Consider the following 27,297-nt stretch of genomic DNA (forward strand, 5'->3'; position numbering starts at 1 on the left):
ATCTAATGGAAACAGGCCCATAGGAAAGCATTGCTGTGCGAATTTGTGTGCTGAAAAAACACACAAATTCGCACCTAGTAGAAACTGGCCCATAAAGAGGATCAGGATTCCTGAGCTGTAAACTTGATCCACCTTCATTGTAAGCAGTTTGAACTATCATAGCTTGATCACATATGGTAGGTAGCTAGGAAATTTGCCTTTTTGGGCTACCATATACAAGCTTTTGACTTTAGTGGCTGGATAGTGTAATGGTTAAGAGCTCTGCCTCTTAAACTGAACACCAGGATTCGAATCTTGGCTCTTCCTGTTCAAGCCAGCACATATTCAGTAAGGAAGCCTTGGGCAAGATTCTCAAACACTGCTAATGCCTGTAGAGCATGCCCAGTGGCTGCAGCTCTGGCTTTTGAGTCCATCAGGAGAAAAGCACAATATAAATGTTCTGTGTCTTGTCTAGTCTTGACTCTAGTTTGATATCAATTTCACATAAGGTTAACTTTATGGCAGCTTCATGTCAACCTTAGTTTGGTCCCAGTTCAACCTCATTTAGCCCTTGCACCCTTTGGTGTTAATAAAGAGTCCATTCTGTATGGCTTGGGAAAACAGAGGAGTTTCTCTCAGGTCTGGAGACTAGAGCAATATGGATTCATAAAATGTTACTTAGAGAGGAAATAAGCTTGCCACCAGTCAGCTTGTAAAACATAGCAAAGATATAACACTTTATTATACACAACTGCAGATGATATATGATAAATTCAACAGGATGTTCCAGATTAACTACTACATCAAGAAAAACTTGCCCTGAAATGTTGGTAGCGTGCGTTCCTTGATATTGTCAGAGGTATAAACAACAGCAACTATATTTTTATATCATAGTAAATACTAGTGACTGATGGGCACCCTGTTTCACATGTCTGTCAGTATAATGATCCCAGACTGGGCTCAACTGCAACTTGGGTGGGTGGACAGTTGGGCTCAATTCTGGTAGCGTTTAGTAAATAATTACCTCATGGAATTGGGTTTACCTCATGAGGGAAATCAACTTTTGAATTTTGGTAGTTTAAGTAAAGTTTTACCTCATGTAATTTCATGAGGTAATGCATGTGGTAATTTTCTACTAAAAATGTGTGGTATTTAGTAGTGAAATACCTCACACTTGAATTCTGAAGTGAAATAAGGTGCGTGTTTGCATGTCTTTTACCTCACATAATTAGACCTACCTCTACCACATGATAAATGTAGTGCTGTGACAGAATTGTGATATCTGTCACATAACATGGAGCCTTTTTAGCTTGTTCTGTGTTCAAGGCCCCCGTATTTTGCTGAAATAAGTAAAAGCGATCTGACCAACGAATCCCCCCCCAAGCTTCCATTTTGTTTTAAAAAAGAAAAAGTGCTCCAAACCCCGTACAATCCTTCATCTGCTGCGCCCTCCCCCCTCAACATTGCCGTTCCCCCAAAAAAGTAAAAATGCTCCAACCCACAGCCTCTATTTTTTTTAAAAAATCAAGTAAAACTGCAGCAAACACCGATTCCCCCCCCCCCCCCCCTCCTCTGGTTAAAAGTGCTCCGAGCCCGCCCCCCCCCCCAGCAGCCTCTAAAAGTAAAAGTGCTGTAACCCCCCCCCCCCCCCTCCAGACCCCCAGCCTCTAAAAGTAAAAGTACTCACACACCCAGTCTTTAAAAGTGATGACCCCTCCCCCACCCTCTAAAAGTGCTCTGACCCCCCAACCCCGCCTTTAAAAGTGCTCCTACACCCCCCCCCTCCCCCAGCCTCTAAAGGTAAATGAGCTGGATTTTTTTTTTAAATAATGGATGACTATAAATTTACTTTTCATAGGTTGCTACATAATCAAAAACACCTTCCCTCCTCAAAAAAAAAAAAAAAAATCTTCCAAAAATCTTATGGAAGACAATTAAAGACTATTACTTATTTGCTGCAGGCTTACCATTGAAATACCTCATGTTTTACCTCACTCTATGCATTTACCTCATGTTGTACCTCATGTTCGAAAATGGAGAAAAATCTTTCAGAATTGATAAAAGAAGAGGAAAATACCTCATGAGGTATTTTACCTACAAAAAAATATTTACCTCACATAGCTACCAGAATTGAGCCCTTTTTGTCTAAAATTGAGATAGATGTCTCGTTCAGCTACATTTAGTGAATACACGCCATAGTGCCATGCAGGGGTCTAGTCCTGGAAAAAGAAGTGAGTGGACTCGCCCTAAAAACAAAAAATGGGCGTGGTTAAGCATAGCGTGGGCGTGGTCATGGGTGGGGCCAAATATACATGGCCTTAGCAGTGGTATAAAAGGTCTGCCAGGGGAAGTTTGAGCTTTGTCGTAGAGTATCCCCAAAAAGTAGATGTAATCTGACAGCATTTCACCAAAAATACACAATCTGGCAGAGGTTCCTCCAAAATACAGATAATATGGCAGTGGTTCCCCCAAAATAGACAATCTGGCAGCAGCAGTTCCCCAACATACACATAATCTGGAAGCAGTTCCCCCAAATACGTGAAACCTGGTAGTGGATCACCCAAAATACATGTAATCTGGCAGTAGTGGTCCCCAACATACACAATCTGGCAGCGGTTCCCCAAAATACACGTAATCTGGCATCAGCGGTTCCCCAAAAATACAGATCTGACAGCAGTTCTCCCAAAATAGGTACCCCCAGTATAGCTAGCCAGGTCTATATGTGTCCCTAGTATAAGTAGCCATGTGTATAGTTGTCCCCAGAATAGGTGGCCAGATGTAGAGATGTCACCAGAATAGGTAGCCAGGTGTATAGATGTCCTTAGAATAGGTGGTCAGGTGTAAAGATATTCCCAGAATAGGTGGCCAAGTGTATAGATGTCCCCAGAATAGGTAGCCAGGTCTATAGGTGTCCCCAGTATAGCCAGGTGTCCCCAGTATATCTAACCAGGTGTTCAGGTGTCCCCAGTATAGCCAGGTGTATAGGTGCCCCCAGTATAGCCAGGTGTATAGGTGTCCCCAGTATAGCCAGGTGTGTAGGTGTCTGCAGTGTATGTAGCCAGGTGTATGGGTGTCCCCAGTATATGTAGCCAGGTGTATATTGGCTGATGGTGTAATGGTTAAGGGCTCTGCCTCTGACACAGGAGACCAGGGTTCGAATATTGGCTCTGCCTGTTCAGTAAGCCAGCACTAATTCAGTAGGAGACCTTTGGCAAGTCTCCCTTACACTGCTACTGCCAATAGAGCGCGCCCTAGTGGCTGCTGCTCTGCTCTGGCGCTTTGAGTCCGCAAGGAGAAAAGCGCAATATAAATGTTATTTGTCTTGTCTTATTTGTCTATATGTGCCCAGTATATGTAGCCAAGGGTATATGTGCCCACTATATGTAGCCAGGTGTATAGTGGCCCCCAGTATATGTAGCCCGGTGTTTAGTGGCCCCCAGTATATGTAGCCAGGGGTATATGTGCCCACTATATGTAGCCAGGCGTATAGTGGCCCCCAGTATATGTAGCCAGGCGTATAGTGGCCCCCAGTATATGTAGCCAGGTGTATAGTGGCCCCAGCATATTTAGCCAGGTGTATAGTGGCCCCCAGTATATGTAGCCAGGTGTTTAGTGCACCCCAGTATATGTAGCCAGGTGTTTAGTGCCCCCCAGTATATGTAGCCAGGTGTTTAGTGGCCCCCAGTATATGTAGCCAGGTGTTTAGTGGCCCCCAGTATATGTAGCCAGGTGTATTGTGGCCCCCAGTATATGTAGCCAGGTGTATAGTGGCCCCCAGTATATGTAGCCAGGTGTTTAGTGCCCCCCAGTATATGTAGCCAGGTGTTTAGTGCCCCCCAGTATATGTAGCCAGGTGTTTAGTGGCCCCCAGTATATGTAGCCAGGTGTATAGTGGCCCCCAGTATATGTAGCCAGGTGTATAGTGGCCCCCAGTATATGTAGCCAGGTGTTTAGTGGCCCCCAGTATATGTAGCCAGGTATATAGTGGCCCCCAGTATATGTAGCCAGGTATATAGTGGCCCCCAGTATATGTAGCCAGGTGTATAGTGGCCCCCAGTATATGTAGCCAGGTGTATAGTGGCCCCCAGTATATGTAGCCAGGTGTAAAGTGGCCCCCAGTATATGTAGCCAGGTGTTTAGTGGCCCCCAGTATATGTAGCCAGGTATATAGTGGCTCCCAGTATATGTAGCCAGTTGTTCCCCCCCCCCCCCCGCTGGAGGGGAGCAGCGCAGCAGAGGGGAGCATTGCGCGCAGCGTGGGGAAGGGCGGACGTTTCCCCCCCCCCCATCCCTCACCTTGGGGCTCCTCTCCCTGGCTCTCCCCTCCATAAAGATGCGGCGGGGGCGGCGGCGGTGACTGGCAGCGGCATCGGTGGGCGGGACTTACCTCCTCCAGTGTTCCGGGTGGACGCTGTGCGTGCAGCTACTCTGGTCACTAGACCAGAGTAGCTGCACGCACAGCGTCCACCCGGAACACTGGAGGAGGTAAGTCCCGCCCACCGATGCCGCTGCCAGTCACCGCCGCCGCCCCCGCCGCATCTTTATGGAGGGGAGAGCCAGGGAGAGGAGCCCCAAGGTGAGGGATGGGGGGGGGAAACGTCCGCCCTTCCCCACGCTGCGCGCAATGCTCCTATCTGCTGTGCTGCTCCCCTCCAGGGTACTAGGGGGGACGGCGTCCACTGTCCAAAAAAAGTAAGTGGACATCGTCCCCCCGCGTTCACGCAGGACTCGACCCCTGGTGCCATGCAGATATATTTGTACATAACCAATTGATCAAAAGCTTATTTACTCACATTAACAGTTTTTAAGATCCGGCAATTTTATTTATTGATTAAATTAATGCTGCCAGGTATTGCTTAATGAAAAATGGGTGTGGTGTTTAAATTATCACCTGCTTGCAACACTGAGGTGCTGAAGTTCAGCATACACACCATCTACTGCTTTGATAATGCCACAATCTTGGTGCACATGGGTGCAAATACATTTCTCTTCATAAATATCCTCTGAAAATGTTAACCACTTCAATACCCCCATAGCACCAATACAAGGGCCTGTCAATACTGAGACTTTTTCCCCCGCTTTTAATTGTGTGACATTTTCTCCAATCATTGGTTTTACATAGTTTATTTGACATTCACAATCTTGGCATCATTTTTTTACAAGGACAGTCAGGTCCTTCTTTCAGATATTTAACCCTACATATAAAGCACACACAACAGCAATTTTTAATGAAACCATAATTTTGCTTTATTTTACCTATTACCAATATTTCAAAAGGACATTGTGCATGTGTTATTATAAAAAATAATAATTACATAGTTATGAATGATGAGTTAATTTATTGTGTATCCATCATCCCTGTATTAATATTAGATTAACCTGTAAAGGATAACCGAAGTGACATGTGACATGATGAGATAGACATGTGTATGTACAGTGCCTAGCACACAAATAACTATGCTGTGTTCCTTTTTTTCTTTCTCTGCCTGAAAGGTGTTAAATATTAGGTATGTAAGTGGCTGACTCAGTCCTGACTCAGACAGGAAGTGACTACAGTGTGACCCTCACTGATAAGAAATTCCTCTTTTTATCTCTTTCTTGCTCTCAGAAGCCATTTTCTGCTAGGAAAGTGATTTATAGTTGGAATTTCTTATCAGTGAGGGTCACACTGAGTCAGGACTGAGTCAGCCAGTTCGGGTATCCTTTAAGTGGGGAGAAAAATCTATGTGTTGCTTACCTGTGGCTTCTTCCATCCCCCAGTAGTATCTACGGTCCCTCAGTGTCTTCCTGATCCCCTCCTCTGCCTTCCCATGGCCAGGAGTGTTGTGCGGATTAGCAGTTCATAAAACTTGGAACTGTGCATGCACAGAACACTTCCGGCTATGGGGAGTAGTTCAGCCACGCATGCACAGTAGTACTTTACTAGGGTTGAGAGCGGAACAATGGAGGGGAGCAGAAGGACAACAAGGGACCTCTGTTACATCGGGGGGCTGAAAGAAGCCCCAGGTAAGTGCAACTCAACTCTGTTTCCCCTATTAACAGATACCAAAATGTAACAGCAGATTGTACACTGAATCATCTGTTAACATATATGTTGCCAATCCGACATAGTGTTCACCTAGCCATATTGTCTTGTAGCGTAATTCATGGCTTCCAATATAGTTATTGAGGTCCACCGCGGCCTTCTTAAAATCTTGATTGAAGATTGTCGAGTCACTGTCAGTACCACTTCATGTGGTGACAGGGAAATGGGCACCATAGGCGCCGTGGAAGTTTGAGCCTCCCCATTGGCACTCATGTTATTATTGGCAACTGAGGGAAATTTGAGCGCCCGTGGTACTCAATAAAATAGAGGTTCCCACTATGCGAACTGCGGTTACAAATTCCTCTTAATTGCTAATAATAACATGGGGTCTCAAACTTCTGCTGTGCCCAATAATTTTTGTGTAAATCGTCAAAGGTGGCTGGGTTTTTAGCAGGTTTGTGGGTGGTCAGAAAGTTAAGGTTGGGTTAAGCATTGTGGAATGGGAAAGTAAGTTAGACCTAGACATCATGGAGGGTAAGTCAGTTAGGGTTAGGCATCGGTGGGGGTGGGCATCGGTGGTGGTGGTGGGGGGGGGGGGTCAATTAGGGTTAGGCATTGGTGGGAGCCTCAGGTAGGGTTAAGTATCAGTGGGGGGAGATTGGTTAGGGTTAGGCAGCGGTAGAGGAGGGGGATGGCTCGTGTGAGAATAGATTTAGCTATAGTAAAATATCAGTAAAATTTACCAATTTGTTACTACAATTACCACTGCACAATAGTAGAGTATCTGTAATTTTATTGATATTCTACTAGCAGCTATTTCAAATGCCCATATTTTGTATGCACAGATCCACACCGCCACCACACTTAATTCCATAGGACCTTTGGGGAAAACTTCTTTAAGTCTCCCAAAGAGGATTCCTATTGGTAAATTGCCCTGCAACAATGAGACTTCCTGATGAGGTTTCTCAGATCAAATGAAATTATATTGCTGGTGCGTCCTTCTCGATGCACAGCATCACCACAATGCATGCTTAAGCAAGTGTGAATCCTGACAAAAGTATTTTTAATTGGTCCAGATATAAACAAATGATAATCCTTCCTTGCAAAAAGGATAATTATCATTTATTTATAAAGCACTCACCAACATCCTACACTGTATTTTACAATAATGATGCAGCATGCAATTCTAACTAGAAAATAAATTAGAGTTTGCTCTCTAAATTGTGACTCCAGGGGGGGGGGGGGAGAGAACAATTCCTTCTTTATACCTTGAAATGGCTTTGCATTTATGAAAAACAGTGAGGTTCAGATGGATAGGAAGGGATGCCTCCTGCAGTATATCACCAGGGGAAAACCCAGGATTTTCAGGGGGGTGGTGGGGGGGGGGATTCCTGAAAGGTCTCCCTCAGCCACGCACAATACAGTATAATAATATGGTAGGACATCATGCTGGGTATTCATAATGCAATTTCCTGTCCAACTGACAGGATCTGATGATTATTTCCAACATGTCCAGTCAGCTCCCAATCGACAATGGGATCGATCAGGAACAGTTTGGATACAGATAATAATGAGGACAACCAACGTCGCTAATGAAGGAGAAAGTGAAGCATTCACACAGCAGGGCACAGGGTTGTGATCATACCTGACTCTGTTAAACTCCCCAGAGCTGCTCCATGCTCTGTACACATGCTGCTGTTCCATGCTCTGTACACACCCTGCTGCTCCATCCAAAGTCAACTGTAGCTAGGAAAGAAAGGGGCAGTGCTATGAGCTGCAGGATACCTGTAGATATTCTGGTGTCTCAACTTGTGACTGTCCCCAGACACTGCACCGGCCCTGGTCTGAGGGGGGATTCTGTGCTGCTGTAATCTCTCTCTGTGTTTGCCTATGATCACTGGGTTATGTTTTGAGAAAGACCACACCTGTGGCAATTCCACCATCAGTTTTTACTGCCATTTATTAAGTAAGACAGAAATCCGTGCCTTTATTAAACACTTCTATTTTAAAATATAAAAGTGGATGTATATAAATAGAGGATGATTAGAAAACACCATACGATTAAAAGGGCGCGGCTATCTCCCTTATTGATTTTAGCAGCTGTACAGGAATCTTGGCGCACACAGTATTAAACTGACGCCTGCTATAGTGGCTCCAAATTGTATAGTTATACTTTTATAAAAGCTCCTATTTTCTATGTGTAGCCGCAATTTGTAGCCACAATTCGGGCACCCTTTTAAACAAGTTGTTGGGGTTAAGGTTAGGTATGTGGGGGAGTTAAGGTTAGTTGCCCACCGTTTGGGGAGTTGTATTAGGGTTAGGCACCACCAGGGGGATCTTAGGGTCCTGGCGCCACCAGAATAGAACTCTGTGTGAGAGTAGGGAGCAGTTAGGTCATAGTAAAATATCTGTAAATATTTCCGATATTTTACTATATAAATGTTGTAGAATATTGGTAACATTACTGATATGCTACTACCGCTATCCTGCGCCCTTTTAAACTTGTGGCTTTTTCAAATGCATGCTATAAATAGACCCACTACAACCAGTACCATTGACAAATTCTTTATTTCAAGCCTTGAAGAAAGTTTATTTTTAATTCTTTTCACAATCATTATCCCAAGAAATAACGTTTGTTTCAATTATAATTGCATGAATCAAGGTTCCCATTGAGAAGGTTTTACGGAATTTGGTTACAGATGCCGAAAAGCAAGAGGAATTAATACTGGGATTTTTGCATCGACATGTAAAGGAAAATGATGTGAAACAAAAGGTAAAGTTAGTTTTTGTAGTAGTGATAATATTTGTTTTATAATCCTTTAATGTTTGTTACAACAGGATGCTTGTAGCAGGGGAAGAAGTTAGGGGCTTAGTTATGAATGCTTGCTAAAAAATGTTGTTATATTGAGTAGCAAGGAATTAATTTTCTCCACCTCTTATTTGCACACTTGGGGAATGGTGTTACCCAAGGTGAATTTCTGATATAGATAACTCCTTTCATCCAGACAATTTGACATTATGGCTATTCACACTTATCACTGCATGTACTGTATGTAACCTTGTGGCGCTGTAATGATTTGCGCATGCGGATCGTTATCCTGGTAGAGATCACTGGCTGAGATACTGAGGTCTGCATAACAGATTTAACATGTATAATTGTGTTCATTTGCAAAAGTACAAACTATACAAACAAACAACAATATGCATGCAATCCTATATCATAAACACATGATGCACCACAAATACCAGCTTAATCACCCCGTATTTTTCGGACCATAAGACGCTCCTGACCATAAGACGCACCTAGGTTTAGAGGACAAAAACCAGGGGAAAAAAATATACTAAACCTGGTGCATCCATGGTGAAGGGGCATCTTGTTAATTATGTCCCCTTTGTACCTCATGCCCCCTTGTACCTTTTGTGTCTCCCTGTGTCCTCCTCTGTCTCCCTTGTGTCCTCCTATGTCCCCCATGTGTCTTCCTCTGTCTTCCTTGTGTACTCCTCTATGCCCCTTTGTGTCCCCCTGTGTTCTAGGTTTGCCCCCGAGTCCACCTCTGCATGGGTGCAGTACAGGGAGTCCCCTACATTGTGGCGGGTTTGAGGTTCCTATTGGCAGGCGTTCACAAGTCCCTGCATTTGGACTATAAGACACAGTGACTTTTTTCCCTCCACTTTTGGGGGAGAAAAAGTGAGTCTTATAGTCCAAAAAATACAGTTCTTTTACAACTTGTTTAATTTGATAACATAACACCTGATGTTGTTTAGTTAATACCGTTAAAGACTAACTATACAGTTAGTCATTAAAGGTACTACTTTAACAACTGTTGTTTTGTCTTTGGATTTTTAATACTAACACTGGACAACCTAGAACTGAATTAACCTGACCTGTATATTCTAGGCTTCAATTTATATTCTAGGCTTAAACTCTGCTATTAAGTTGTGTAAAGATAAAGAAATGGCTTTTAAGTTCTGGTCCTTCATTTCTTTGGTAGATGAACATGTGGCTGGGTATTTCTAGTTTCTGTGAATATTGTGGAATCTCTAATAACATTTTTCTTTTAAACACATTAACTTAAGTTGTATTTGTGTCATTTGGGATAGATGGTGACAAAACTCACATCTCTATGCATAATTTCTGCAGCTACAGCTTGGCTCCTGACAAATAAAGTACATACATATAAATGTATTTGTCTATCTGTCAAATAGGTACAGGAATGTGTTTCCCTTCTGTCTGCATGTTTGAAAGAAGTATGCGATATACGGGCTGCAGTTTGTGTGTTTTCTTGCTCGCTGGCACTGGAAAAACATGCTGAAAAAGTAAACACTCTTCATCAGGTAAGAAATCATTACAGTCTCTGTGCCAGGTAAGCGCTTCAAACCATAAGTACACTTTGTGGGAATTACACCACCACCAGGAACACCCTAAAGGATCCTCACTCACCAATGCTGGTGGGCCAGGTATTACAGTGGCCTTATTGCGCCTCTGGGGTATTTTCAAGGCTCCCCATACTTTAGGGTGTTCCTGGTGGTGGTGTAATTCCCACAAAGTGTACTTATGGTTTGAAGCGCTTACCTGGCACAGAGACTATATTTGAATTGAAGGACTGACTCAAACCTTTTTTCTAGGAGCGCACCCATAGTCTCAGGAACTGGGTGACACATACTGGGCATCCGGAATATACACCATATTGGTGCAGACATTGTATATGTTATAACACCACAAATCATATTGATTGTTGTTGGCATCTGAGCGCTGTATGAAATTGTGCTTTTGTAAGAAATCATTACAGAACCGAACTTTGACAACTTAATTTGCAGATACAATCTCATTTTTAACCACTTCACAACCTCAAGCTTCCACCCCCCCTAGTGACCAGGCCATTTTTCTTAACATAGGGCTGTGCAGCTGTGTTAGCGTGCTACACAGCCCTACAACTCACCACACACATGAATTTTGCCTCATTTTAATGTAATTAATGCCCTTAATAGGACACTCTGCCAGAGGTCTCTCTCTGATCGCTGCTGTGATCTTTTTTTTTTTCACTGAAAGAAGGTAGCCTTTTCCCTCCCTCCTTCCTCCCTTTCCCTCCCCCCTGTGCCGTCCTAAATTGCCATAGGATGGCGATCAACACTATTCCCTGCCTCTCATAGGCATCAGCCTATAAGAGGTCATGCAGTATAAGCAGCTCTGAGGGACAGCCCAGGGTCCCTCATACAGCGCTGCAGGAGATCACAGCACTGTACAAATGTAAACAAAGGGGAATTTCTTCCCCTTTTGGCTCTGAACAGTCTGCTAGCTGTGATCACGGCAGGGAATGATCGCACATGCGTGCGTGCGTTCCATGCTAAACTGCAGCTCCAGGACTTGACGCCAATCGGTGTTAGGCGGTCCTGGGGCTGCCGTTGAGGTCACGCCCATTGGCATGACGTGGTCGGCAGGTAGTTAAACTAATCAATAAAAGTTTGCTTTCTTTCAAACTTGAATTCCATTTAACTAGGTTACCATCAATGGGTGGAATTTTTATCATTTTTTATATAAAAATTGCCTATATCCATGCATCTTTCTTTTTTGCATAAAACCTCCTTTCAACAGACAGTCTGCATCTAATTTTTGTTTGGCTGTCACTTTATTTGTCATCATTTCACTGCCTTGGTGAATGAAAGTATGTTAGGGGAAAGGGAAATAAAGGGGTTTTACTGCTCCATCTGTCTTTTTATTACATGAGGATTCTATTCATTTTCAAACAACAAATAAAATAAAGTGTGTTGGGCACAATTGTAACTTTATTTGCCAAGGTGAGTTATACAATCATAAACCAGTATGGCTGTGGTGATTACAAGGAACAGGTTCACAGGTGCAGGTGAGGAGATGGGAAGCAAGAGCACTAACCGGGCCATATGACAGCTTTATCGCCCTGTTATGAGGCTTGGTATGGTCCGGACGGAGGGGGGGGGGGGGGTGAAATTGACAAATCTATTATCCAGCAGGCCTCTCTCCTTGGAAGCAAATTGTTCCTGTCTCTGCCTCTAGTGGGCAGCAAACACGAGTGCAGATGAAGAATTAGAGAAGCCTCTTGATCATGCAGAGACTTCCCTGTACTTAGGTAAGTATCTAACTTTTGGATTTTATTTCCTCGCAGGTTTACTTTAAACAAAAGTCTAGGTTAAAAGTTTCGACGTCCTCAGGTATAAAGCAGTTTTTGGATGTTTTTATTGAACTTTTTATTTGTTCCCTGCTCTCAGAATAATTTTTCTCAACATCACAGGAGTTATATGGCCTCTAATAGTTATCATTGAGAGTTACACGGGATGTCCAACTTTCTAACTGCAAAGAAACAGTCAATTAGATCCCTGAATTCTTAACTCTTACAGTGAGAAAAAGAAGAGAGCGGTTCACCGGCTTGTTCTAAATAGGATTGGGATTGTACATACACATTTATCCTGTCATGTAACATGCCACTTATAGATGAACTTTAACCACAGATTGATCTTCATTATATTCAGTAGCTGATATCCCCTTCATTCAAAAAAAATGTTTAACTTTTCTCAAATAGAGCATCAGGGATGTGTGAGTGGCTGATATTGTAGTGAAACCCTCCTACAGTGGGATGTTTTGACCATGGACCTGACAGCTTGCTGTCTGTGAACCTTATTGCATTGGGGGAAGTAACGGCTATTTCCAACTGCCAAGCAAACAATGGGCTTGATTCACAAAAGGGTGCTATCCTAGTTAGCATGCCTAAAAGCTTTGCACGTGCTAACTAGGGTACTAAGTAGTTAGCACATGCAAACTACTTAGCACCGTAGTTAGCACATGCACTTAGCACATGCAAACTTAGCACCGTAGTTAGCACATGCAAACTACTTAGCACCGTAGTTAGTACATGCAAACTACTTAGCACCAGGCTAACTATTGTGCTACTTTGCACATGCTAACTAGGGTGCTAAGTAGTTTGCACGTGCTAACTATGGTGCTAAGTAGTTTACACGTGCTAACTACGGTGCTAAGTAGTTTGCACGTGCTAACTAGGGTGTTAAGTAGTTTTCATGTGCTAACTACTTAGCACCCTAGTTAGCACGTGCAAAGCATGTTAGCACATGCAAAGTGCCTTTTCACTGGCTTGCTAACACTTAGCACCTTTTAGTGAATCAAGGCCAATATCTCTGTCTGTGCCTAGAACTCTCAGAAACAAACTTTCTGCAGACATCACTTGCTAGTACTAAAGATATTGCTGTTTGTGATAAAATTCAGAAAGTATTTCAGGGCGAGGCAAGGGCAAACAATGGGCAAACACTGACTAAATTTATAAATTAATATTGTAAAAAAATAACCAGTTTTATTCTTTATTTTCATTACAGTTCCAAATTAAGGGAACCATTTTCAGCCAATATTATATTATTTACCCTTACCAGGCCAATCTATCACTCAAAAATTCTGACTTCTTGTAGTAGTTGACAAGTCTACATGTGTGGACTCAAAACTTGGCAGATCCTCCATTACCCTGAGAATGACCCACATGTCTGGCTTCAGGGACAGTAAGGCTGAACAGAAACCTACATTTTAACTTGCCTCTGAGCATCTCCAATACAAGTGTTAGTGCTACTCTGTTTTGCAATAATATTACCCTTGATTTCTGTCTCAGTAAACATAATATTCCTGTCAACTTGCTTTATGAAGGATGTCTTGCTTCAGTTTAAAACATTGCAGGCAGCAAATGTTTTTCTGTGCAACTGCTCTATCTTAGCAGGAAATTCTTATAGTCTTTTTAGCAGGATAATAATGATTAAACTTAAAAGGGTTCTTCCACGAATGAGGGAAAAAAAATAAAAAGTGGTTTATGCATAAACTATTAAACATCCTTCTAAAATAGTGTAAAAATGTTTTTTTTTTTTTTTTTAAATGAATGGTTTCATCAGGCTGGTTTCACACCAGGACGTTGCGTTTTAGGGGACGTTATGGTCGCACAACGTGCCCCTAACGCAACGCCTGGTGCTCTCTGCTTTGGACGTCAGAGTGAGCCGCGTTGTGCAGCTCACTCTGGTGTCCGTGATGCGTACTCTTGGACGCATGCGGCATCACATGGTCCCTCCCGGCCAATCGCCGCACAGAGTGGCCGCTCAAGGAAGTAAACACTGCACGTCACTGAGTGCAGTGAATATTAATTAGCCATGTGCCTGGCCGCTCTCCGCTCCTCCCCAACGTTACTGAGCATGTGCAAACAGTCTAACGCGGCTCTGCCGCTTACAAAGTACTGCATGCAGTACGTTATATTATGGTGCAGCGTTACACTGTAACGCAACGTGGGCACTGTGAACAGCCCATTGATTTTTCATTGCTGTGCGGTGGGGTGCGTTACAGGCTGCTCTAACGTGCGCCTGTAACGTCCCACTGTGAAACCAGCCTCAATATAAGATGTATTGTAAATAGTGACCTATGAAGGACTGGTAGGCTAATCCATTTGCTAGGGGTGTGTTGTTGTTTTTTTACTTTCTTTTACAACCATAACTGCTGCCTACATAGTTTTCAGGCGTACGTTAAAAAGGGGCGATGGGAAAAAAGGGCGCCGGGTTTTTAACGATAAACATGGATTACGTTTAAAAATGTATTTCGTTTAAAAGTAATGTTTTTAAACGTTATAAATCATTAAATAATGTGTATTAAATCGGCAATTGTAAAAACGTTAATCTTTCGTTTAAATAATGAAACGCATAATAACGTTTAAAAAAAAAATTACTAAGTAACCCTCCCTGTACCTACCCCTAACCCCTAGACCCCCCTGTTGATGCCTAAACCTAAGACCCCCCCCTGTTGGTGCCTAAGTAACCCTCCCTGTACCTACCCCTAACCCCTAGACCCCCCTGTTAGTGCCTAAACCTAAGACCCCCCTGTTGGTGCCTAAACCTAAGACCCCCTGTTGGTGCCTAAACCTAAGACCCCCCTGTTGGTGCCTAAACCTAAGACCCCCCTGTTGGTGCCTAAACCTAAGACCCCCCTGTAATTTTTTTCGTTTAAAAATAATGTAAAAAAAAAAAGTAATGTTTTTCGTTTAAAAATAATGTTTGGGAAAAATATTGTACTGGTTTTCGTTTAAAAATAATATTTAAACATGTATAAATCATTAAATAATGTGTAATCATGAGAAACAGTAATAAAACATTAAGTCTCCGGGCGCCGCTTTTAAAACGTTAGTTTTCTCCGGCGCCCTTTTTTCCTACCGGGCGCCCATTAAACGATATTTATTATAGAAGTGAATGGCGGCGCCCGATTTGTCCACTAGCCTCAGGCGCCCGAATTTACTGTTTCCAGTTTTCAGTGGTATAACCCACTTCTAGCAGGAATAGCGACCCGTGCAGAGACTCCTTGTAACGAACGGGGCAGCTGCGGCGAACAGCACCACCGCCACAGCTGCCTCCATGCCGCTGCCCGTCCTCTCAGCGTCTAGGACGCCGAGGACGGAATGTTTGCTCTCTCAAGGGGTCACCGTCTCGCGCAGACGCGCGCACAGACGGGACCTTTATGCAAAGAGGAGGCTCACGGCGCCCAGGATTGGCTGGCTGCAGGGTGCGTGCCAGTAAGATCTCCTCTGCTTCTTAAGCCTCCGGGCTTCATTCAGACACTGTCTGCTGTCGTGAATACTTCTTGTGTTAGCGCTCAGACCTTAGACTAGATCCCAGGTGTTGAAACCAAGGACTTCACACCTAGACTAGGAATTGTTATATTGTATTGATTACCTGTGTATGACTCTGGCTAAACTCTGACTCTGATCTCGTTTACTGATTCTGTACTTCTGCCTATCTGCCTCAAAGTTGCTGAACCTCTGCCTGATTACCGATTACTCTTCTGCCTCACAATTCTGTTCTGATACTGTCCTCTCTGTTGCCGACCCTTGCCTGTCTGACCATTCTACTCACCAGTGGGCCCTCGCCACTGGTGAGGTGTTAGCTTCTCCAGCTCCTCTGGTGAAGTTATTTGCTAGTGACCAGTTGCTCCTGCTCCTATGCTGCAGTACAGTCTGAATCGCCTGCTCCTCAGGTGATCACTAGTTGCAGTACTGGTTGTACCTCCTGCTCCTAGGCTGCAGTACGGTCTGAATTGCCTGCTCCTCAGGTGATCATTAGTCACAGTACTGTCTGTATCTTCTGCCCCTCAGGCTGCAATACAGTCTCAATCACCTGCCCCTCAGGTGATCTCTAGGCTGTAGTGCTGTCTGAATCACCCGCTCCTCAGGAGGTTCTATCTCTTCAGTCTTAGTATCTCCAGCTTGCTGGGGTTGGTACTCTAGCTCATGGTCAGTGTACCGATAGTACCTCACCAGCCCCTCTGGTGAGGTCTCGCCAAACTATTAAAGTTATTGTACTCTAGCACACGGTCAGTATACCGATAGTACCTCACCAGCCCCTCTGGTAAGGTCTCGCCAAACTATTAAAGTTACGGTTACACCAAGCACTACACACTCAGCTCCTTGCGTTGCTATACTGGTATTATTGGTGATTCTGCAGATCACACATAATCAGGTATAGCGTCTGCATTATTGGTGATTCTGCAGATCACCAAATAATCAGACATCTGAGCTGCGACACCTTACCGTTACAGAACAGCAGACCAGAAAAAGTATGGAGACACTCTGCAACCGGGTTGATGTGTTAGCCACTACCGTTAATGAACTCATCAAGACGGTTAACGCACAACAGACTCAGATTGAGCAACTGACTGAGTCAGTTAACCGCTTACTAGACCCTAATGCACGAGTGTCACCCCCTTCTGTGATCGAACCGAGGGTGCCTCGACCTGAGAAATTCTCAGGGCATCGCTCGGATTTTCATAATTTTAAGCATAGATGTTTGTCATATTTTGAATTACGACCCGTCTCTTCTGGTACAGAAGGTCAGAGGGTCACCTTCATTAAGACATTGCTGTCTGGAGATTCGCAGTCCTGGGCTTATAGTCTTCCTACTGGGCATGAAGCCTTGGTTTCAGTGTCAGAATTATTTAAGGCTATGGCCGTAATTTACGATGATCCTGATTTGGCAGTAACTTCTGAAAGGAAGTTAAAGACCCTCAGGCAGGGACACAATCCAGTTGAAGATTATGCTGCTGAGTTCAGGAGATGGGCGGTGTCAGCCAGGTGGGGGCAGTATGCACTCTTAGGGCTGGTGCACACCAAAACCCGCTAGCAGATCCGCAAAACGCTAGCAGATTTTTAAACGCTTTTTTTTTATTTTTATGAGGCGTTTTGCTAGCGTTTTGCGGATTGCTGCTGCGGTTTTCAGTATAGTAGATTTCATATATTGTTACAGTAAAGCTGTTACTGAACAGCTTCTGTAACAAAAACACCTGCAAAACCGCTCTGAACAGGCGTTTTTCAGAGCGGTTTGCGTTTTTCCTATACTTAACATTGAGGCAGAAACGCATCCACAATCCAAAAAATGCCTCACCCAGGCATTTTTCGTTTCTGCAAAACGCCGCCTGCTCCGGTGTGCACCACCCCATTGAGATACATTGACCAAGCAGATCCGCAGCCGCAAGCGGATCTGAAAACGCCCAAAAAGCCGCTCGGTGTGCACCAGCCCTTAGACTGTTTTTTATCAGGATTATCTGACGCCGTGTCTGATCTCATGTTGGGTTATCCTGAGCCCAAGACCTTGGATGAGGCCATATCCTTGGCCATCAAAATTGATAGACGAGTTCACTATCAAAGCAAACTCGGGCTAAGGCCCCAGGAAGGTTCTCTTCTTATACTTTCTCAGCTCCTACGCCTTCCTCTCCACCTGCTGACGAGCCAATGCAGATTGGACAGGCCAAGCTCTCAGAGGTCGAGAAAAATAGAAGGCGTGCAGAGAAACTGTGTTTGTATTGCGCCGACAAAGGGCATATGGTTTCTGCCTGTCCCAAGAAGGCAGAAAACTCTATTGCCTAGGAGTAGCTGTAGGTACTACCCTAGGCGATCCAGTTTTACCTTTAAATAATAAACGTGTGTTACTTCCGTGCTCTATCACTTTGGAGGGCCAGGTTCACACTACCCAGGCTTTCATAGACTCGGGTACCGCGGTTAATGTCATGTCTAAAAATTTGCTGATCAATTTGGGTTTCCTTTAACTCCTGTGGGACAACAGGTTAAGATCACGGCTGTGGATGACTCCATACTGCCGCTTACCATCACTCAGACTCCTGTATTGTTGTGTCAGATTGGGGTTTTGCACAAAGAACAAATGCAGTTTTTGGTACTTGAGATGTCCACTTCCACCGTCATCCTAGGGATGCCATGGTTAAAGAAGCACTCCCCGGATATTGATTGGAGTACCAGACAGTTGATAAGCTGGTCTCCATACTGCCATGTTCACTGTCTGCAGCAGGTTCCTCTTGCGGCTACTGAGTTACAGGTCCATGAGGCCATTGAGCAGGATCCAGAATCCTCTGAGGAAGAGATCGGGGTAGATTTGGCATCTGAGTTAGCCCCTTTCCAACAGGAGATCCCTGAAGGAAAACCAGAGGGGGTTCTTTTTGTTCCCCTCCAGTTTAGATATAAAGTCTTACACATGTCATGCTCATAAAAATGCTGGTCACCCGGGGGTGGCCAGGAGCTGTTAAGTCGTAGTGTGTGGTGGCCCTCAATCAATTCTGACTGTAAAGACTTTGTAGGGAGCTGCGCTGTTTGTGCCAGGAGCAAGACGTCTAGGCGGGCTCCTGCTGGTACTTTGCAGGCACTCCCGGTGCCCGAGGAACCTTGGACACATGTGTCCATGGACTTCGTGGGCGAACTGTCTTCCTCTGAGGGTAAAACGGTCATATGGGTGGTAGTCGATAGATTTAGTAAGATGGCACACTTCATCCCCTTGAATGGACTCCCCTCCGCACATGAACTGGCAGAACTTTTCATACTTCACATCTTCAGACTGCATGGAATTCCAGAAGATGTGGTATCTGATAGGGGAGTCCAGTTCATTTCCCGCTTCTGGAAAGCTTTCTGTCATCAAATGGGGATGAGGTTGTCATTTTCCTCCGGCTACCACCCACAGACTAACGGCCAGACTGAAAGGGTAAACCAGGGCCTTAAACAATTCCTTAGATGCTACGTGGCAGATGCCCAGTCCGATTGGGTTAAGTTTTTACCCTACGCTGAGTTCGCTCACAACAATTTGAAGTCTGCATCGTCGGAGTTTTCTCCCTTCCAGATTGTCACGGGGAGATCACCCAAATTCTCACCGCTGCCAGTGGTGACGTCACCATTTCCAGCTCTGGAACAATGGTCAGAAACCATGAAAAACATCTGGAAAAAGGTGAAGGAAAATTTAAGGAAAGCCTTTTCGGTTCAGAAAAGACAAGCTGACAGAAGACGTTCTGTGGAATAGAAATTCGCACCGGGAGATTTGGTGTGGATTTCCACTCGGCATCTGTCCCTAAGGCAGCCATCTGTTAAATTGGGTGCCAAATTTATAGGGCCCTATCCTGTTTCTAGGAAAGTGAATAATGTTATTTACATGGTGTCGCTCCCACTCAGTTTCAGGGGTGGTAGGACGTTTCACGTGTCACTTTTCAAACCTGCTGCGTATGTGGATTCCACTCACCCCCCCCCCCCCACTCCCCTGTGGTAGTCAATAGAGAGCCCGAGTACGAAATAGAACAGATCTGTGCGTACTTCTTTGCAGTATCTGGTTCACTGGCGAGGGTATGGTGCTGAAGAGAGATCTTGGGTGCCACTCTCTCGCATGCATGCGGAGGAACTCAGGGAGGAGTTTCATAGGTTACATCCAGATAGGCCGGGTGGTGTGTGTTCAGAGTCCACGCCTAGAGGGGGGGTACTGTAACGAACGGGGCTGCTTCGGCGAACAGCACCACCACCGCAGCTGCCTCCATGCCGCTGCCCGTCCTCTCGGACGCCGAAGACGGAATGTTTGTTCTCTTATGGGGTCACCGTCTCGACGAGACTTTTATGCAAAGAGGAGGCTCGTCAGCTGACCTGCTGGTCGGCTGACGTCAGAGGAGCCTCACGGCACCCAGGATTGGCTGGCTTCAGGGGGCATGCCAGTGAGATCTCCTCTGCTTCTTAAGCCTCCGGGCTTCATTCAGACACTGTCTGCTGTCGTGAATACTTCTTGTGTTAGCGCTCAGACCTTAGACTAGATCCCAGGTGTTGAAACCAAGGACTTCACACCTAGACTAGGAATTGTTATATTGTATTGATTACCTGTGTATGACTCTGGCTAAACTCTGACTCTGATCTCGTTTACTGATTCTGTACTTCTGCCTATCTGCCTCAAAGTTGCTGAACCTCTGCCTGATTACCGATTACTCTTCTGCCTCACGATTCTGTTCTGATGCTGTCCTCTCTGTTGCCAACCCTTGCCTGTCTGACCATTCTACTCACCAGTGGGCCCTCGCCACTGGTGAGGTGTTAGCTTCTCCAGCTCCTCTGGTGAAGTTATTTGCTAGTGACCAGTTGCTCCTGCTCCTATGCTGCAGTACAGTCTGAATCACCTGCTCCTCAGGTGATCACTAGTTGCAGTACTGTTTTGTACCTCCTGCTCCTAGGCTGCAGTACGGTCTGAATCGACTGCTCCTCAGGTGATCATTAGTCACAATACTGTCTATCTCCTGCCCCTCAGGCTGCAATACAGTCTCAATCACCTGCCCCTCAGGTGATCTCTAGGCTGTAGTGCTGTCTGAATCACCCGCTCCTCAGGAGGCTCTATCTCTTCAGTCATAGTATTTCCAGCTTGCTGGGGTTGGTACTCTAGCTCATGGTCAGGATACCGATAGTACCTCACCAGCCCCTCTGGTGAGGTCTCGCCAAACTATTAAAGTTACGGTTACACCAAGCACTACACACTCAGCTCCTTGCGTTGCTATACTGGTATTATTGGTGATTCTGCAGATCACACATAATCAGGTATAGCGTCTGCATAATTGGTGATTCTGCAGATCACCAAATAATCAGACATCTGAGCTGCGACACCCTACAATCAAATTGAATCGAATCATGAATCGGACATGTCAGATTGAATCAAATCATATCAATCAATCGAATCAAATTGAATCGAATCTGACAAAGAATCATATGGTGTAGATGGGACTGATTCTCCCAGCTGCTTATGACTCTTTTTTTCACAAAACGAGTCTTTGCACCAGGTTCTGGATGCCTAGCAACAATGTAAACACATTGTGATGATCGGTGTCAGCACACAGAGAGTATCCGATTATTGGTGATCTGCAGTATTACCGACAATACAGATATATAACTGATCATTAGTGATCTGCAGAATCACCAATAATACAAGTACGGCTAACCTCTGGACACCAAATAAAGTGTAAGTGTTTGGATGCAACCGTAACTTTAATAGTTTGAAGAAACCTCACCAGAGGGGATGGTGAGGTACTATCAGTACACGCAGCATGCACTAGCGTACAAGTTCCAGCAATCTGGAGAACTATACTGAAGAGGCTGAATCTCCCGGGGAGCGGGTGATTCAGAATATACTGCTGGCAATTGAACACCCGAGGGGCGGGTGAGTCAAACTGTACTGCAGCCTAAGAGATACAGTAATACTAAAATGACAGATAACTAGTGAGCAGGTAATTAAGGCTGAACTATAGCCTAGCAGAGTTGCTTAACCAGCGGAGCTGGCGCAGTACACAACTCACCAGTGGCGAGGGCCCACTGGCGAGTAGAATGGTCAGGCAGGCAAGAGTCGGTAACAGAGTGGTACGTATTGGTACAAAATCGTGAGACAAAAGAGTAAACGGTAATCAGGCAGAGGTTCAGCAACAGGAAGATACGTATCGATACAGAATCGTGAGACTGAGAGTAAACGGTAATCAGGTAGAGGTTCAGCAACAGGTAGGTAGATAGGCGAAAGTACAGGATCAGAAGGCAGGATCAGAGTCAGAGGTAATAGCTAAGAGTCATACACAGGAGATCAATACAGTAAACAATATCCTAGTCTGGGTGTGAACTCCTTAGTATCACCCCTGGAATCTGGTCTCACAACAAGACTGTAATGACACAGTAATGATACAGAATCCTAAGCTTGGGTGTGAGGTCCCTGGTCTCGACACCCTGGAACTGGTCTAAAGTATAATACAGTAATGATACAGAATCCTAAGCTTAGGTGTGAGGTCCCTGGTCTCGACACCCTGGAACTGGTCTAAAGTATAATACAGTAATGATACAGAATCCTAAGCTTGGGTGTGAGGTCCCTGGTCTCGACACCCTGGAACTGGTCTAAAGTATAACACAGTAACGATACAGAATCCTAGACTAGGTCTGAGCGCTGACACACAAGCGTTCACGACAACAGACTGCGCCAGACTGAAGCCTGAAGGCTTAAGAAGCAGAGGAGACCTGACTGGCACGCCCCCTGCAGCCTCCAATCCGGAGTGCCGTGAGTCTCCTCTGCCGTCAGCTGAGCCGCAGGTCAGCTGACGATCCCTTCTCCTCGCATAAAGGTCCTGTCTACGCGCGCGCCCTATTAGGGTTATAATGGCGATTCCTGCTAGAAGTGGGTTATACCATTGAAAACTATGTATGAAGCAGTTATGGTTGTGAAAAGAAAGTAAAAAAAAAAAACACCCCTTAACAAATGGATTAGCCTCCCAGCCGTCATCCGTCACTATTTACAATACATGTTATATTGATGAAACCATTCATTTTTTAAAAAAACTTTTTACACTATTTTACAAGGATGTTTAATAGTTTATGCATAAACCACTTTTTATTTTTTTCCTCATTCGCGGAAGAACCCCTTTAAGGCTGAATGTGTTTGCTGTTACACTAATCCCAAGAGCTGTGACAGGAATCCTATATATTAACCACAGGCTGTAAATATGCACAGAACCAGAAGCAACTGTGGGGGGCGGCTCAATGTGGGTAGCAAAATTGTGGATGGTGGCTTAGTGTGGGCAGTGCAGTTGTGGGCAGCAGCTTAGTGCTGGTGACTTAAAGGGAACTTAAAGCCGAGTGAAGTTTTGTACAACCAATCATTTTTATAAAGTTGGTGTAAAATTGGATCTTTTTATTGCATGGTGTGTGGCCACCTTTACTGTGGCAGTGAGATGTGTGTGCTGCTGGCATGATTCTTTTGAGAAATGGGCGTTTATTGGTTGCCCATATCTGCCATACACCCCTTCCCTCCTTGAATGCATGTGTTGCATAGAAATTTGCATTTTCACCTAATTAAAATGTTTGTAAAAATATAATGGACAGTTTTGCAAGATGAAAGTAAGACTTTTTTTTTTTTTTTAAAAATGTGTTTCCTCATGCTCATAGACTTCAGTGCATCTGCTGAAAATCCCCATCTATTTACACAAATATTCGTATTTGTGTTGAAGTCTAACATTTTCACAACAATTATGGAAAAATACAAAGGGGGCGATTCACAAAGCATTACCACATTCGGTAATGCAGAAAACAGCTGACTTTACCGAGCACTTAGGAAAATGTCAATTTATAAACCCTATTACTGCATGAAAAACTAAAATTACCGAGCAGTGAGGTAAATTATCGACTTGTGCAGTAATTACCTCAACACACGTCAGTAAATGTCAATTCATAAAGCAGGCAATCAGCGGTAAAGCCACAAAACAATACCGTCTGCTTTGAAGTGGCGAAAAGAATGCGGAGAGTAGACTATGGAAGCGTGACTCACAGGCAGAAGCAAAGGCTGCTGTGACTGACAGGAGCAGGGAGCCAATAGAAACAGCCCCTGTTCTCCTGCAAGTCTGACTGATGGAATCTGATAGTGAAATCGGAACAAAACAGGCATCCCCTGAATACCCTGGGCTGTGTATCTGTTTAACCTCTTGAGTACCTGTTAGAAACTAGTGCGGAAAATCACCAAAGCAAGGCATGTGTAAAGTTTCTTGTAAGTTAATCTAAGTTGTGGCAATTAAATACAATGTTAAGAAAGACTAATAGACAGATTCAGAGCAGATTCAGAGCTAGCAGAGGCAGTATAACAAAACATGTATATCTAAAGGGATTTCGGGATGCCTCGCAAATGCCCTCACTGCATGGAACAGCTTGAAACAAGCTGTTACCGCAAAGCTTTTTGTCAATAGGCTTTGGCAATTTACCGCATTTCTATCGCACCTGTGAACATTTTTATGAATTAGCACATAAAAGTAAAAAAAACGAATGCGGTATTTTTCTGGCCAGATTTTTCTTTTGCACAGCCTTTTATGAATTGACCCCATATGAGTCATATCACTCATCACTACTCATGGTTACCTACTGCAGATTTCAAAAGTACTACTATTGCTGGAAAGTAGTGATATCTAGGAAGATGGTGTAATACATACTTGTTTGCCTAAATATACGATAATAGCTTAATATATTTTACACCTAGGTTTAACTTATTCATAAGCATGAGAGTTTTCATTTCCAGACTAGGACAGCAACATTAAATGTGAATTTCGCTGTACATGTTGAAACATGCAACTTATATATAAATATAGTGTCATGACCACACTGTGGTGCTGCATTTTTTGTTTTCCATAGGATAGTGACAAGATGCTGACACTGGATGAAGCATGTGACCTGTGCAGAATGAAGTGCCTGTGTGTGGCATTGATGATCGGTTTACCACTTTCCCAGAGAGCAAAGTTAAGAAGGATAAAAGCAAAACTGAACAATGAAGCTTCCTTGTTTTTTCATTTGGTAAGAGTGGAGTGTAAAGTTGTTGTATTTCTGACATGCTTACTGCTTTGTAATGTTTACATGATGAAATGTAATGCTTTGTCTGATTATTTATTAGCACTGATTATGAAGTGCGGAAGTCTTATCTGCTCTTTCCACTTCTCCTTTTCCGATGGTCATTATTTTTTATAACTAAGCATTTATGTATATAGAGTTGACACAATTGGAAGCCATTCACGTGATTGGGCATTTTCTGCCAATTTTGAGCTCACATGAAAATCAATCAGAATAGCATGCTTTGAAATCATCTTATGTCCCCTTTCACACTTATTGCAATGTGTCACACAAAAACGCGTCATCCCATCGCAGGGCTATCACTTTGATTGCGGTGTCCCAATGCAGGAACACACTGCATGCAGTGCATTAACAGAACAAAGTGCACACATTTACCATGTAATGATGAGCGGTGGAGGTGCCCAAAATGTGAATGTCAGATTGTATGTAAATAAAAGAAAATAATAAAGACTATAAAAATGAGGTATCTTACCTCTCCGGATGACACAACTTAGATAAAAAAGGGTTTTAGATTTATTCAAGCACGTTTAAAACAGACAACATTTTTCATGGGAGAACGTCTCCCTCTACTACAAAGCCCTTGTCCACATCATAGACAAGAGGTTGTTCCCTACCTTCCATACCCAGGAGGAGGAGGGGGTGGATAGGTCCTGGGGAGCTTATGATGGAATCTGGGTGGCCCCATTAATAAGGTGACCTTCAAATGACCAGCCCCTTCCAGGTAAAGAGGGTCACTTTTGACCCTATACCTATTTAGTTTTAAGAATAGAATAAAAAAAAAAAAAAAGAATTAAAAAAATCTTTTTTTTCCCCCTTCCTTTACTTCTTGCTTCTTTCTGCTGTCTTTTCCTTTAAATCTTGATTAAAGATTCTCCTCATGTTCATCTCTGCTGGACTTCTGCTGCTGATTGTTGCTACCCCCTGCTCCATCTGTCCCCACCCCCCACAGCAGCAAAGCCCCCCCGGACAACTCAGCGTGGCACTCCTGGCCCCAAACATCCGCAGCTCTGTCGCTCCTCGCAGGCACTCCTATAACTGTGTATTACTGTAAGCACTGGTAAACCATCTTCGAAGCTCCTGCTGGGGCTCCCTATTGGTCCACTGTGTGGACCACTGGGAAGTCTCCCTGAGGCCCCATTCACACTTGAGCGGGAATCACACGATTCCCGCTCAGCGCAAAACGCTAGCGGTTTTTAAAAACTGCTAGCCCATGTAAGCCTATGGCAGTGTTCTCACTGCCGCGTTTGTGGTTAGCGTTAACCTCAAGCGCGTAACATGCAGTGTTTAGCCGGCAATTAGCGATCGCGATTAGCATGCATAGCACCGCTAATCGCAATCGCTCCCAAAACGCTGCAGTGTCCAGTGATTTTTCTGCGTTAATCGCAGAAAAATCACTCCCGCAAAACACTAGCGGTAATCACCGGTGTTTTACGGTTTTAGGTGTGAATGGGGCCTGAGAAGGATTTCTTTTTGATTTCTTATAAAATCGCTTGTTTTTATTGGAAAAAAATGAAAAATTGATCAATTATATTGTGTATGGCCACCCTTAGGAAAAAAAATTAATTTAATAGGGGGTCATTGAGTGATGCAAATTGTTAAAAAGACCTTGTAAAATGTGGTGAAAGGTATTTGCGCTACATAAATGCTTGCAGTACTACGAGGGTCTTCCAGAGAATCTAACACCCGTTTGCTTGTATCTGTCATGCAAGGTATTGTTTCCTTGTAACTTAACTCACATCTGTCAAGTTAATCTGTTCTCTCCCTGCTGCACTTTTTGCATGACTACATAATGCCGGCAAAGGCATATCTACAAGGGTGCAGGTATGACTAGTGCCATGAGTGTCAGATTAGCGGCAACATGAAAAGTGGAGAACAGTGTACAGTGACCACAGAGCACGCATTTCAGAAGCGGAAGAGATGTCATTGCTCACTGTGCGCTGCTCTGTACTCTTTGGGTCACTGCTCATCTGCAGCTCAGCTACATATTCCCACTGACACCAATGCCATATACAGCGGCATGGTTCCGGCAGTATTGAGCGGGGCACGGGGAGAGGCCAAGAGATGGCTCTCCCTTTGCATGGTAAAGTAGGGGAATATTACATGTATATATATTCCCTTACTTATAACCTAATTTGTACCTCTGGTGGCATCATTTGGGGTCTAGCTATTGTAGACAACCAAATTACAGCATTTTCTGTGAAATTTCACCCAGCTTCACTTTAGCCATAATAACATTATGGTCTAGGGTGACATCCAAAGCAGTCAATGCACAGATCAGAACAGGTGCTGAGGGGGAGTAGCTTCTTGTATACTACCCTATAATGGATGGGACCCCTTTGGCCACCTACCTATACTGAATGGCTACCTTTACTGCGGGGCAACTTTGGCTACCTATACGCGGAGGCTACCTATACTGGGGAACACACCTTTGTTTATCTATACTGAGGCGCTACCTTCAGCTACCTATACTGGGGAAACACTTTTGGATAGCTGTACTAGGGGCTACCTCTGGCTACCTATACTGGGTAACATCTCTAGCTACCAATACTGGAGCCTACGTCGGAGCCTTTTCTAGGGGGTTACCTT

General features: G+C 44.2%; 1 protein-coding gene across 2 annotated transcripts in view; it reads left to right on the forward strand.

Annotated features, from left to right (window-relative positions):
• LOC137569288 (probable ATP-dependent RNA helicase DDX60) overlaps nt 1-27,297 on the forward strand; it is a 573,444-nt gene that overhangs the window by 78,717 nt on the left and 467,430 nt on the right. The window contains exons 6-8 of one of the 2 annotated variants that reach the window (XM_068278827.1): nt 8,667-8,777; nt 10,211-10,339; nt 24,499-24,657. In XM_068278827.1, coding sequence (XP_068134928.1) covers nt 8,667-8,777; nt 10,211-10,339; nt 24,499-24,657 — 399 coding nt within the window. The remainder of the gene's footprint in view (nt 1-8,666; nt 8,778-10,210; nt 10,340-24,498; nt 24,658-27,297) is intronic. The other variant, XM_068278828.1, reaches the window with a different exon arrangement.

This window comes from Hyperolius riggenbachi, chromosome 1, assembly GCF_040937935.1.
Source record: "Hyperolius riggenbachi isolate aHypRig1 chromosome 1, aHypRig1.pri, whole genome shotgun sequence".
NCBI classification, from domain to species: Eukaryota; Metazoa; Chordata; class Amphibia; order Anura; family Hyperoliidae; genus Hyperolius; species Hyperolius riggenbachi.